The sequence below is a fragment of the Chelonia mydas genome, chromosome 9 (genome assembly GCF_015237465.2).
Source record: "Chelonia mydas isolate rCheMyd1 chromosome 9, rCheMyd1.pri.v2, whole genome shotgun sequence".
NCBI lineage: Eukaryota > Metazoa > Chordata > Testudines > Cheloniidae > Chelonia > Chelonia mydas.
The window spans coordinates 5,011,365-5,026,251 of NC_057855.1; the positions used below are offsets into that span (position 1 = coordinate 5,011,365).

A 14,887-nucleotide genomic window follows, 5' to 3' on the forward strand; every position below is an offset into this window, starting at 1 on the left:
AAAGCAGTCCGAGGGAAGTTGAGTCTCCATGGCCCGTTCCATTGTCAGGCTCTCTACTGAATTTGCCAAGAAGGAGGCCAGTTCATGCCAACTGGGAGGGTGACTGCAGGAGCTTGGGTGGATGTCAGCAGCCTCTCCCTCACATGCCCCTTTATCCAGGGCTTACCCTCTTGACTCACTGAACAGCCAGCCAAGATTACACCAGTCAGGGTGCAAACTGTAGCTTGTCTTCAGCTTCACACAAGGGGGCCCCTTTCCCCATTTAGGCCCTTGGACTGTGGTACACCCACCATGGAGAAGAAAGTCCTGTTTCTCAACCTCTGCCAAGCCCTGCAGCTGGCAACGTTATTCTGGGGTGCAATCCATTCAATTCCGAGCCAGGCTTCCATCCCCAGGGGTACGCCAACCCTCTCCCCTGCAGCTGCTTCAATCACTGCCTAGGTCATCTGGTTAACCACAGGGACAAAGAAGAAGGGAGAAGCATCCAGCTGCTTAATGGCTATTCCAGAAGCCACCCGCTCCCTAAAGCCCCCGGAGCAGCCGCGTTGCTGAGCTAAAAGAGTCATTCAGATCCAGCCTCGGTACTGGGACAGATGCCTGGGCAGGCTCTTGCTATAGCCCCAGTGAAACCTGATCATCATCGTTGGTTCTGAATGTGTCCGTGTTTTACAAAATGTCGAGACTTTTCAGTGCTTTCAGTTAAAAAGAGACTCACTCTCCTGAGGTTTTGGGGTCGTAGCTTTACCTTTGGCTTTTCTTGGTTACTCTTCATGGTTTGTGATTCCCTCCTACCAGTGCAAACATAATATTCCTTTCCCAGCTGCTCCAGTCCTTTCCTATGGGATCTTCTCCCCACCCTGTGTCCTCTAGGCAGGCTAAAATTCCTAGATTCTGAGGCCAGAAGAGACAATTGTGATCCTGTAGTCTGACCTCCCAAAATAATTCCTAGAGCAGATCTTCTAGAACAGCAGGTCTCAAGCTGCGTTGCTCCGCGACCCCCTTCTGACAACAAAAATTACTTCACGACCCCAGGAGAGGGTACGGAAGCCTGAGCCCATTCGACCCCCACTTCCCCGGGTGGGGTTGGGGGGCAAAGCCTGAGCCTCACCACAGTGGGCAGATGGGCCAATGCTGAAGCTCAAGGCAAGGGCTTCAGCCTCAGGCAGGGGGCCTGCAACCTGAGCCCCACTGTCCAGGGCTGAAGCCCTCGGGCTTGGGCTTCAGCCCTGGGCCCCAGCAAGTCTAAGCCAGCTCTGGTGATCTCATTCAAAGGGGGTCGCAACACACTTTGGGGTCCTCCCAACCCACAGTTTGAGAACCGCTGGTCTAGAAAAACATTCATTCTTCATTTAAAAATTGTCAGTGATGGAGAATCCACCTTGACCCTTGGTAAATTGTTCCAATGGTTAATTTACCCTCGCTGTCAAAAATGCACACTTTATTTCCAGTCTGAATTCATCTAGCTTCCACTTCCAGCCTTTTGATTGTGTTTTACCCTTCTCTGTGGGACTGAAGAGCCCATGATTAAATATTTGTTCCCCATGTAGATACTTACAGACATTGATCAAGTAATTCCTTACCCTTCTCTTTGTTAAGATAAATAGATGGAGATAAATATCACTACAAGGCAGGTTTTCTAATCTTTTAATCATTCTCGTGGCTCTTCTGTGAGCCCTCTGCAATTTATCAGCATCCTTCTTGAATTGGAGACAGCAGAACTGGGCAATGTATTCCTCAGAAGTTGCACCAGTGCCAAATACGGAGGTGAAATAACCTCTCTGCTCCTAATCAAGATTCCCCAGTTTGTGTAACCCAGGATCCCATTAGCCTTTTTGGCCACAACGTCATGCTGGGAGCTCATGTTCAGCTGATTATCCACCATGACCCCCAAATCTTTAACATCTTGTAAATTAACTGGGCCTCTTTTGTCTACTTATAGAATCACAGAATATCAGGGTTGGAAGGGACCTCGGGAGGTCATCTAGTCCAACCCCCTGCTCAAAGCAGGACCAATCCCCAATTTTTGCCCCAGATCCCTAAATGGCCCCCTCAAGGATTAGAACTCACAACCCTGGGTTTAGCAGTCCATTGCTCAAACCACTGAGCTATCCCTCCTTCCTCCTTTGTGCATTAGCATCACTGAATGGAGCACAAGCCCGAGAATGAGGTGCATTTGCTGTTACAGGCCCTGAAGACCCAGCAGAGGGAGCTCAAAAGCACAGAATTAGGAGATGTACTCCCGACTGCCTGTATTACGATAGCACCTTTAGGCAACCAATCAGCTCAGGGCTCCAGTGTGCTAGGCACAGCACAGAGCCACAGGTGGAAAGACAGTCCCCTGCCCAAGACAAAGGGTTGGAGACAGGGACGATTATTATACCCATTGCACAGAAAGGAGCTGAGACCCAGGTAACTCGTCCAGATAACTCACCCAGTCGGTTGGTGTGGGGTAGCTGGCACTGTGGGTGAGGATGTGGAGGTGGCTGCCGAGGCCAAAGGTCACTTTCCAGTTTGGAAGGCAGGGCTCCGGACTGCAGGAGCCAGGCCCCAGTGAGCAGCATGGTCTGGCTGCTGTGCTGCTAGAGGGCTGGGTCAGGTTTGATTAAAATCAGCGTAGTTGGTACCTAAATGCCTTACTGAGAAGAACAGCACAGAGCCTGCTGCAGAGCTAGGAACTCAGCTGGGGTGTCCTGACTTCCAGATAGCACCTTAAGCACGGGACCATCCTTCCTCTCCTCACTGCAGCTGGCCCTGGGGAGGAGCGCAAAGGGAGAGAGGGTGAAAAGCATCTTCTCCTTTCTATGCCCAGGTGCTGCCCTGTTGCAGTTGTTATGGTCCCTGAAGGCAAGGACCAGGGGCATTTGGAACCACTGGCAGCACTGGACTTTGAAAAGGTGTCTTATGTGTAAGGAGGGGTAGGCTGCGATACGGGTTTGCCCTCTGTCCCACATCCCCTTCCGTACCAGCCCGTGCAGCCGAGCCAGCGGAGGGGTGAGGAGCATGCATTGCAGCCCATTAAAGAGTCTCTTAAAGAGCCTCAGAGTCCCCACGCCGGCTTGCCCTCTCCCCCACGCCTCAGCCCGGCCTGCGCCTTCGCACCCGCGACACAGGCCCGCACAGCACAGCACTGTCAGAAGACGTCGGGCGGGCGCTTAGTGCAAGCCGTGCCAACGGAAGATCGTTTAAAGCAACCGAGAGAACTTGTTAGCCGCAGGGCGGGCACAAAATGACCTTTCCTCCCCACGGAGTCAGATGTTTCTGCTAAAGCAAGCTGTAGATGTAAGACAGAGGCTCTGAAGGGACTTCGTCACGTCTTGGGCTGGAAAACTGAAGAAACACATGGAAAGAGGACAAGATACTTGAATTGAAACTGTGTGTGCGTGCGTGTGCGCGTGTGTGCATGCGTATGCGCACGTGTGTGTGTGTGTGTGTGTTTTTCCTGGCACCGGGAAAGGGAACAGACCCTTTTAGACTGTGTAACTTTCGTGGGCCAGGGACTGTCTCTCACTGTGTCTTAGCACACTAGGGCCCTGACCAAGGCCAGAGCCTTTAAGTGCTGCTGTTTTACAATGATTACTCCCGACCATTTCAGACCTCAGGCATTAATTCAGATCTGAACTAGGCTGGGAGGGACCAACAGGTGTTCACCTTGGATAGTTCAGCGGCCCCCTTCGGGGTCCCCAAGCTGAGTGTTCACATCGCAAAGGGTGCTATTCTTAGAACAGAGGCCAAGGATTAAATGAGCCACTGAGACGCTGCACCCCTAGACGTGGCTCCTCCGGGGCAGGAGGGGGCTGTTTGCGGGAGGGGGAAATTTGTGCTGCTCATGCCCAGCCTTTGGCTGCACAGAGGAGGCCAGGGCAGATGGGCAGAGTGATGGACTAGAGTCACTGAATGAGATAGATACGGCGCACAGATGCTGGTTACGATCCAGCCGGTTTTGGTTATCAGCAGTACTTTGGGCCAGGTCATGAAGTCTTGTTTGCTTCGTTAATACCCCGGGTAATGGCAAAGGTGACTAGCTGAGTAAGTGCTTAGTAAAAACTGAGTGTGGGTTTTAAATTCTGGCTGGTGGCATATCTCCAGCACCTGCCTGCCAAAGGGCCTCGTCGGGGCTTCACAACAAACACGGCAGCCGTCGTCGTTACGTCAACTTCGGCACAAGGGAGTCGAACGTCAGGACCCACCAACCACACAGAATTAAAAGCAGAGAGTCTACGAGCTCACCCCGGGTGACGAGCAGCAATTAAATCCTCTCCAGGACAAAAGATAAAAACAAAGGTGCTGCTCTGTCATAAAACAGGGCTTGGAGCCGGATTTCCGGGTCCATCTCAGAATCAAGGCGAACAGGCATTCTTCACAGGACTGGGGTCCTATGGAGGCAACATCATGAAGGTGGGATTTTCAGATGAATAGAGGTAAGTGCAAAGTCTCGTTCCTCTAGAGCAATAGAGGACTACTGAATAGTGATTGTTAATGGGTAACGATCACTTTCCCGTCTTTCTCCAGTTTGAACACGGACTGTTTTTGTACCTCCGCTGCTGCTTTTGAATTGACCATCACCGTCTCTCCCCCCCCTTCCCCCCCCCCGAGGCCTATCTCTTTTCTTTAGGCAAGGGGCAAGCAGTCATGCTTGATTACCCTTTCTCGGTCCTTTCAGTTCTGCGTTCTCTACCCACTGCCACTTTCCCTCCATGGCAACGTACATAAACAATCCTGTCCAGGCGCAGGAGGGTTCGTACCTCACTTTGACATTGCACCACTAAGATTGCGTTAGTTGCAATTGCATAATCATAGGAACGTAGCAAAGGGTGGCATCGGCCTTCCCCTTCCCCACCCCCTACCCCGTTTGTACCTGATCCTAATGGGTGGCCCCAGCTTAGCGCTCCAGGGGAAGGTGACACTCCCACAAGGTCCCTGTAAAAACTATGCCTTGGAGAGAAATTCCTTCCCACCCCCACAGAGACAGCATCGTCTAGAAGAGTAAGCACAGGACAGAGAGCCGGGAATTCCTGCGGTTTACTCCGGCTTCTGCGTCTGATTCACCATGGACACTACAAAGTGAGGGCGACGTAAGCCGCCACGCATCAACCTCGTTGCACCTGTGTCTACACTAAATCTGTCTCCCCGCAATGAGAGCTCTCCAGGATGCCGACATCGTAACGCCACCTCCCCGAGTGGCACTGAGCCAAGGTCCATGTACTGAGGTCAACACAGCATGGGTGTAGACAATGGGTTAGCTATGTCGACCTAACAGTCCTCCAGCAGCTATCCCACAATGCCCCTCACCGACTGCTCTGGTCATAAGCGTGAACTCTGCTGCTTAACGGAGACTGGAATCCCATCCCTCCCCCTGACCTTTAAAACCCCACAAAGTTTTGAAATGCCTTTTCCTGATTGTTCATCTTGGCAAGCACACCTAGCAGCTCTCCATTGCTGTGTGCAACTGCCCTCTATTAGCCCGAGAAAGTCTCTCAAGGGCTGAGAGTCTCTCTGAGCTGACCGACTTTAAGTGCTTACGTCTTATAGAATCATAGAAACATAGAAATGTCGAGCTGGAAGGGACCTCAAGAGGTCATCCAGTCCATCCCCTTTCACTGAGACAGGACCAACTAAGTCTCCTCGACCATCCCTGACAGGTGTTTGTCTAAATTGTTCATGAAAACCTCCAGGGATGGCTTAGCTGGGTTGTCGAGGTGGTGTCTCCTTGCGGTTTGTCTGGGCACAACTCACCCCATTGTGGGTGCATCATCCCTCACTGATTTGCGGTTGGTCCGAGTCCAAAACAAAAAGAGAAACGGTGAACTTCAGAACCAGGCTCATCTGCAGGTATGTCAGGAGGACCTTCGCTCATCTGCTCTGGGCTTCTCTTTGGGCAGCTAGTCCCTTTCTGTCAGTTTCCCTGGGCCTAGTCATCCCAGACCACCAAATGGTTTGCTCCGAGACCGTGCTGTCCTAAGATCTCAGCGAGAACCAGGCTTCCCTTGTCAAGCAAGTAGCATAGCTCTGCTTTTCTTCCTGGTCAGCCCTCTCTATGGGGATTCCACAGTCTCCATAGGTCACCAGTTTCAGGACTTCATTACCCTATCGTCAGAAAGCTTTTCCTAATTTCTAACCTAAATCTCCCTTGCTGCAAACTAAGCCGATTCCTCCTTATCTTACCTCAGTGGACATGGAGTATGGTTGATCACCATCCTCTTTAGAACAGTTTCTTACAAATTTGAAGACTGTTACCATGTCCCCACCCTTGGCCTTCTCTTCTCTGGACTAAACATGGGTGGATGACGTCACAATGACCTGCAGCCGTCAGACCGAGCGCATCAGAACTCACAAGTAAGAGCAGCAGATGATCACCAGGAATCCGACGCTGGGGCTGGAACATCAGCAGCTCCTCCAGCTGCTGCAGGGGGCAAGGACATCGGGAAGACCCTCTGCAGCTCATTTGGACGCTCTTGTCACCCAGCCTGGTCACCCACCTGAGAACCGATGGTGCAGGAGGTTCTGGCGCCCAAAACAAACAAAAGTCAGTGCCAAGCAACATGTCTGAACTTGAGCTCTCAGAAGAATCATGTGAGAAAGTGGTGGCAGCTGTCCTTCCGGCCTCCTGCATTCGGCAGCTGGCCAGCCACAACTGGAAGGAGAGGTTTTCCGGCCTGGAGGCATTTCAGAAGGCTGTGGAAGAAATAGAGAAGAGCAAAATGCCCTGCCAGGCCCTGGTGAGGCTGCTGGAGAAGGATCGTGGCTGGGAGGAAACCAAACTCCCGGTGATACAGAAAAAGCTTCACATCATCACCCTGATTGCCCAGAAGGGAAACTTTTCCAGAACGTCAGCTCAGGTCGTCTTGGCCGGCCTGGTGGGGAAGGTGGGCGACGTGATTTGCAGCAGCGACGTGAAAGGAGCCCTGACAGCAATAGCAGAGGCCTGTGCGCTGCCGTGGACTGCTGACAAGGTCATGTCATTGGCTTTCTCGCAGACCCAGCCCAGGACCCAGGCAGAAGCCCTGAAGTGGCTGGCGAACGCCATTACAGAGTTTGGCTTCTCTGGGATGGAGGTGAAGGCCTTGGTCAGTACCGTAAAGGCTGCTCTTGCTGCTGTTCACCCAGATGTACGGGCCTCTGCCTTTGTCCTGCTGGGGACCATTTCTCTGTACGTGGGTGCCCCTCTGAGGGCGTTCTTCGAGGGCGAGACGCTGCCCCTTCTCTCCCAGATAGATGCTGAGCTGGAGAAGATGAAAGGGCAGAGCCCACCTGCTCCCACCCGGGGCAGCCCCAAGCACTGTAGGGGGAGAGGGGATGAGGGGAAGGGAGGGAAGCCCCAGGACCATGGAAGGACTGAGACTGTGAATATCAGCGACAGGATCACCTCAGCGCTGGTGTCGAAGCTGCGGGACAAGAGCTGGAGGATCCAGAAGGAGGGCCTGGACGAGGTGGCAGGTATCCTTAGCGATGCCAGCCTTATCCAGCCAAACGTGGGCGACCTCCCAGCTGCCCTGAGGGCTTGTCTCCAGGACCCCAATACAGTCCTGGTGCAGCAGACCCTGAGAATCCTCCAGCGACTGGCCACCATCATGGGCCCGAGCATCAAGCAGCATGTGAGGAAGCTGGGCATCCCCCTGGTCGCCATCTTCAGGGACAGCAAGAGCAGCGTGCGAGCCTCAGCCCTTATGGCCGTGAATGCCTGGGCCGAGCAGATCGGCACGAAGGACTGGCTGGAGGGGGAGGACTCTTCCGAGGAGCTGAGAGAGGAAAACCCTTTCCAAAGGCAAGAACTGCTGGGCTGGCTGGCTGAGAAGCTGCCTGCTCTCCGTTCTGCCCCCTCAGACCTGCTGCGGGGAGTGCCTCACCTCTACGCCTGCCTGGGAGATTGCAATGGCGACGTGCAGAAGGCGGCCCAGGAAGCCATGCCCTTCTTCTTGATGCACCTGGGATTTGAGGAGATGGACGAAGCCGCTCGCCAGCTGAAGCCAGCTACCAAGGACCACATAGTGGCCATGCTGGAGACAGCCAAAGCCAACTCTACGTCCAAGCCCACTGTTCCTGCTAAGTTGCCTTCCAGGCTGCCAAGGGTCACGGCCGTCCCAGCCTTCGCCTCAGCCTCAGCCACATCCCACCTGGCATCAGCCTCTTCTTCCCCAGCCCCTGCTGGAGACTCTGTGTCCAGCAGTGCCCTGGAACAGAAGCCTGGACCCAAAGATGCCACATCAGGAGCAGCTGCCCTGAAAGTCAAAGGCTTGCCCGATGGGGGGAAGGTGCAAACAAAGGCCAGCCTGAAGGACGGTGGCAACAAGCTGGGTCCTATTTTTATCACCGTCCCCAAAGGGAAAGAGCAGAGGGCAAAGGACGAGAGAGGGGGGAAGGTGCTGAGGTGGAACTTCACCACCCCCAGCAACAGGTACGCGGAGCAGCTGAAGGCTCAGATGTGCAGCTGTGTCTCCAACTGGCTGCAGGAGGAGTTGTTTCACTCCAACTTCCAGCACCACATCAAAGCATTGGCCATCCTGGTCAAGCACTTGGAGAGGGAGAAAGACGGCCTCATCAGCTGCCTGGACCTGATCCTGAAGTGGCTCACCCTGCGGTTCTTTGACACCAACACCTGGGTTCTGACGAAGAGCCTGGAGTATCTCAAGCTGCTGTTCACCTTGCTGAGCCGGGAAAGATACCAGCTGACTGAGCACGAGGCAACCTCTTTCCTCCCCTACCTGGTCATGAAGATGGGGGAGACAAAAGAGGTTCTCCTCAGGGAGGTGCATGCTGTTTTGAAGAGGGTCTGCCTGGTCTATCCAGCCAGGAAGATGTTCAACTTCATCATGGAAGGGACCAGGTCCAAGAACGCCAAGCAGCAGGCAGGGTGCCTTGCTGAGCTGGGATATTTAGTCAAAGCCTACGGCATGGAAGTGTGCCAGCCGAGCCCTGGCAAAGCCTTCAAGGCGATATCTGCCTTCATTGGAGACCAAAACAATGCCATCCACAGTGCTGCCTTAAACATCATTGTGACCGCTCACCACGTGCATGGGGAAGGGGTGCTCAAGCTGATTGGGAACCTTTCAGAGAAACACATGAGGATGCTAGAAGAGAGCATGGAACAGGCAGCCACCAGGCCAGCTGCTTCTCCGGTCAAACAGACCATGGAGAGACCACCACATGCGCTGAGCGCAAGTGCTAATGACAGCATGGAAACAGCAGAGGGCATGCCCTCCAAACCCAGTCACGCCCACAGCACGGGAGCAGACATGGAGATGGGGCAGGCAGCTCCCCAGGCATTCCAGATGGACATAGAGGAGCCTGAGAATGTGCATGACTCTCTCCAGTGCAAGAGTCCCAAACCGGATGGCATCACTCAGCCAGGTGCAATTCCTGAACCCCAGCCCAATGCTGTCTCCCTGCACCCTAATGGCATGCGTAGCAACGTTGCCTCCACCATCAACTTCATTATCCACCACGTGGCCAGTGGCGACGTCGACACCATCATCCAGGCTCTGGCACAGATCGATGAGATCCTGAAGCAGGAGGACAAGGCAGAAGCCATGTCTGGCCACATCAACCAGTTCCTGATAGCCACTTTGCGGCAGCTCCGGTACATCCACAGGCTGCAGGTGGGGGAGGAGAAACTGGGGAAGGACCAAGTCATTCAGCTGTATGGCTGCATCATTCGCAACATGATGCTGCTGTTCCAGACAGAGAGCCTGGCCCAGGAGGCCTCCACAGGGGTGTTGAAGGACCTGCTCCACAGTCTCATCACCTTGATGCTGGATTCCCTGGTGGTGGACCTGGAGGAAGGTCAAGATGTCATCCAGTCCATCAATCTCCTAATGAAAAAGGTGCTGGAGCAGTCTGACCAGACCAGAATCTTTAGTGCCTTGCTCGCCCTGCTCCAGGATAGCCTAACGGCTGCAGCCAGCCCCCACAAGTTCCCCGAGCTGGTGGCCAAGTGTCTGTGGAGAATCACACAGCTTCTCCCCCGAACAATCGGCACTGTCAACCTGGACCAGATCCTACTGGACATCCACCTCTTCATGAAGGCGCTCCCCCATGAGAAACTAAAGCAGTGCACAAGCCAGTTCCCCCAGATAGCTCTGAAAACTCTACTGCACTCCTTGAGCAGGCTGAAGGGGCCTGGGATTCTGGACCACCTCACCATGATAGAGAACAAGGGGGAGTCGGAGCTGGAGGCTCACCTTTGCCGGGCAACGAGGCTCTCCACCATGCAGGCTGCCAACGAGACCAGTACAGATGCCGGTCAGGGGGTCTCTCATGTGGCTGACAAGGCTGCAAAGAGCAAAGTCAATGACATGTTAGCGGGCATCTTTAAAAAGATTGGCTCCAAGGAGAACGCTAGGGAGGGTCTGGAGGAGCTGTACGAATACAAGAAGAAATGCCCCGATGTGGACTTGGAGCCTTTCCTGGAAAACTTCTCCCTCCTCTTCCGCAGCTACGTAAAGCACGGCCTGGCAGTGATGGGCATGGAGCGAGAGGGCAAACAGCACCTTCCCCCCGGCACAGGGATGCCCCTTCAGGCTCAGGCTCCCCCTCCCACTAGGACAGCCTCCTCCTCAGGAGAGCATACAAATGGGGAGGAGGTGGGGCCATCTCTCTGCCTGGACAGGCTGAAATTGACGAGGCGTCGATGTAGCGGCACAAAATCCTGCAGCCAGCTCCCCCTTCCCCGGCGACCTTCAAAGCTCGAAGACCCCCTGGCCCTGGTGTCCCCAGACAAGCACAGCAGCAAACTCCCCCGCTATGTGAAGATCCAGGAGCAGAAATAGCACCCGGACCTGGCATCCTGCCGAGTGTTTCTCTGCTGGCTTCGGAACCAGCCCGCCCTTTTTCTTCCTCTCCCCATCAGCCACCATACATGATGGGAACACACAATAAAAAGACAAATACAGAGCGGTCGCCAGTGAATGGCTCACGGGACGAGGGCAGCTTTCACTGACTCAACTAGAAGTCTTCCTCGTTTAGAGTGGCCTCATTTAGGCCTTCAGTTAAGTGTGGATTTAGGTGGGGAGGAAGGAAGGGGACAGTAAGCAGGAGAGCTGGGGGGACACAGCAGTAAGGAACGAGGGGGGAATGCTGTTCTCAGCACACCAGGGTTTTTTCCCCCCACAACGTGAGCAGATTCTAACAGTTGCTCTGACTTGCCAATTTCTTGCTCAGTGTTTTATGACTGTAAATGGCAGGAGCGGATAGTACCAGCCCAGAGATTAGCGGAGGATAGCCATTAAAATCAGGTACCTCCCTAGAGAGACAGACCAACCCATAACTGGCAGGGCAACTTGGAAGGAACTTCCCCTGTAGGCGAGGCTGTTCCATAACTGCGTTCTAGGGGTAGGTTCCGGATGGACCTGCTGAGAGTGGTCACTGATTTCTAGGCTCTTGAGAAGCTCTCAAGAAGGTTCCAGGCAAAATGCTGCCCTGATTTACATGGCACTGCAGAATGTCACACCCACGCACGTTTGCCATTGGGTTGTGCGGGGAGAGAGTCAGGGCTGGGCTGGGCTTTGTGAGTCAGCCCTATCAGCGGCCCAGTGTCAATCTACTCGTTGACCACGGAAGTGCTCCCAGCTCAGGGCCCTTAATCGCGGCCTAGCCTCCCCCATGCAACGTGAGAGGGATGATACAGAGCAGCCAGCCCGAAGTGTTTGCAGAATAAAAATGTTCCCTGTTTTGGGGAAAAGGAAACACACAACCCAAAGCGTAACTGGAAATGTACCCATGGGACCCTGCAAGCAAGTTGTGCTGATACCGCCACTTTACGGTCCAGCCAACAACACTCCTTCCCCCTACTTCCAATCCCTACAGCCACGGCCAGATTTAGAGGCAAGTGATCCAGGCGACCACCTGGGGTGCCGGGCTTGGTGGGGTGCAGGGCCTGGGGTGCTGTTTTTGTCATTAGCAACAAAGGGGGAAAATAGAACATTTGAAGTAACACGTTTCAGGTATTCCATATATGGATTCATTTTCACTAACCTCCTAGAATGTTCTGGACCTTTATAGAATCTCCAAACTTTCTGAGAACTACATTTCCCTTGGACCTCCTAGATGTTGTCAGCCATGCCCTCGCGAGTATATAAGGGTCAGGGCGTCACCAGTCAGTCAGTGAGATATAAAAACAGATTTACAGAACCTAGCGTGCAAATTTATCACCTTATATGACAGGGCTAAATCACGCATGTAAATTGTATGTCAAAGTTGTGAAATGGGCGACAAATGCATAAAAAATAAGATATTCAAAAGTTTAACAAATGGGGGAGGCGCCGAAGACACTCCTTGCCTGGGGCGCCATTTGGGCTAGGACCGACCCTCCTTACAACACAGGATGAGATGGGCCACTGCTCTGGTTCAGGGTGGCTATCGTCCTGGAGATCTCATGCAGGTGGGAGGTGCCCGCCTGACGAACTTGTAGACCTGACGAACTTGTAGACCAAAGTGGGTTCTGTGGCCACAGAGTAGCCAGTAAACATTTCCCCCACCCTGTCCTGGAGGGACCACAACAGGGGATGACCGGGGGCAGTTCAGTCTCTATTGCCCACTCAATCCGTCGGCTCCTTACCAAAGTTGCCTCCAGAGATCTACGAAGCATCATAAACTTGCCACAAGCGCTTTTTTATTGTCTGCCTTGTGCTGTTATTTATACTGCCGTAGGGCCTAGAGACCCCAGCCTAGATCAGGGTCTCATCGTGCTAGGTGCTGTATTTGCCCCCTCAGAGGCAGATCCTGTCCCAAAGAGTTTACAGTCTAGATAGATTTCGGAGCAGCAGCCATGTTCGTCTGTATTCACAAATGAACAGGAGGACTTGTGGCACCTTAGAGACTAACCAATTTATCTGAGCATGAGCTTTCAGGAGCTACAGCTCACTTCAGCGGAGGGACAGTTCTTGCCATTGCCTCAGAGAGGAGCTGAAGCGCAGAGAGTAAACGCCTAACACAGTTTGTGGTGAGCCAGGAACTGAAGCCAGCTCTCTCAAATTCCAGCCCGGTGCCGGAACAAGACCATCCACCCCTCTTTCCACGCAGAGGGTGTACTGTTGATTTAAATCAGCAGCAAGGAGTGAAGCGAGAACGAACACAGCTGGAGAAGACTCAAGACAAGCTCTGCAGTGAAGGAGAGAGGGGCTTTAATGCTGCTTTCCTTATGCTGAGAAAGTTCCTTGTTCAGTGTCCGAAGAAAGTTGCTTTCTGTGATTCTTTACCATTGACACCCGCTATTCTTTCTTTCTTTCTTTCTTTTTTTTTTTTTCTTTCTTTCTTTCCCTGCTGCACCCATCACTGTAGTAACTGAGGGCCTGATATATTCCAGCCTCTGCTCCTTGCTTTTGTGCCACTATATAAATATTTATTTAAATCCATTTTTTTGGCTTACAAAAGAGATTGACCTTGTGACATTCTGAGAACTATGGCCCCAGTCCAGCAAAGCACTTAAATACATGTTTAACTTGACGCCCATTAGCTTGAATAAGACTATGCATGTGCTTAAAGTTAAGCATATGCTTAAGTGGTTTGCTGGATCAAGGTCAGAGTGCTCAGTTCTGGCTTTACTGAGCCCCTCATGAGCAGAGCCGACCCTGCCATACACTGCAAACAATTTATGGGACTCATTTAGCCCTGTTTTCTGTTGGCAAATTATCTGCGGCCAGACCACGACTTTTATACATTTCTCCATTTTTTGAAATTGACTGATAATGAACATTCCTGAGTCAAGGATCGTAACAGGGAATGCATTCGGGAAGGTGGTTTGTACCAATCTATATGTTTTCTCTGAGGGAGAATCAATAAGACACAGAATTTCAGATCCACTTAACACTTGTCAAACTAAAAGAGTCTAATGCAGTGGGGTTGCTATGGACAACCATAGAATGCCAATTTGTTCTACAGAACACTGATACATCCCTCTGCCATCACAGAAGAGTTTCAAGAAAGCCTTGTAGCATTATGTGAGTTTGAAAGAAAACCTCATGTATTTAGTGTGTAAAATGCCCACTTTCTCACAAGCGCCCCAGGACAGGACTTATTTTTGTGTCTTGTGCAGCATGAAGCACTTTGGGGGAGGTGCTTAATAATAAATATTGTTTGTAGACAATTAAGCATAATTATGAAATGCCTTTAAAATTCTGAACTCAAACTGAGCATTTCAGCTGGCTATTAGAAGAGATGTCATGTTAAAAAGAAATATGCCCTCTGAGTATTAGCCCTGTTTATTGTATAATTTCTATTTTCATACAAAATATACCCCACAATTTCAAAGGTGTTATTACACTTCTTGGGCAGTTAATGTTACTTAGACTTTGACCACCATATAATATCACTGAACCATGCTATAATCACCCAGCAACACAACAACCTCCCAACAATGCTAGCATAACCCCACTCAATGAATGCTATAATCACCCACTAATACACTGTATTCATAACACCCCTCTCCCCCGAACAACTGAAACACATTATAATGGCCCTGCCACGCTCTGACTTCATTACACCACTATAATCAGCCAGTGAGGTTTTGCTGTTACACCTCCACCACTTGGTACAGGCTGAAGTTCCTGTAACAAAGGCCACCCTACTAATGCTCTGCCGTCATAACATTACTCAACCCAGGCCATAGTCTCTCAGCAATGCAATGCCCTGTTTCACACTGCAGGAGAAAATAACCCTTTGCTAATAGACACAGATCGTACGTGTATATTGTGGCCACACATTGTTATTGTGGCCAACAAGGGCAACCTGAGGGCTGTCTCGTAACAATGAAGGTCTCATAGATTTTATGGATTCCAAAGCTACAAGGGACCGTTAAAGCGGCAAAGAGCCCTGTGGCACCTTATAGACTAACAGACGTATTGAAGCATAAGCTCTCGTGGGTGAATACCCACTTCTTCAGATGCAACCAATACGT

The 14,887-nt window shown here is 52.0% G+C and overlaps 1 protein-coding gene across 1 annotated transcript; it reads left to right on the forward strand.

The window, feature by feature from the left end:
* Positions 1–6,494: 6,494 nt before the first annotated feature.
* LOC102939778 (cytoskeleton-associated protein 5) lies at positions 6,495–10,763 on the forward strand. Its single transcript, XM_037909028.2, has one exon. It carries the CDS (start codon positions 6,540–6,542, stop codon positions 10,761–10,763), a length of 4,224 nt encoding a protein of 1,407 aa, XP_037764956.2. The 5' UTR covers positions 6,495–6,539.
* Positions 10,764–14,887: the final 4,124 nt, after the last annotated feature.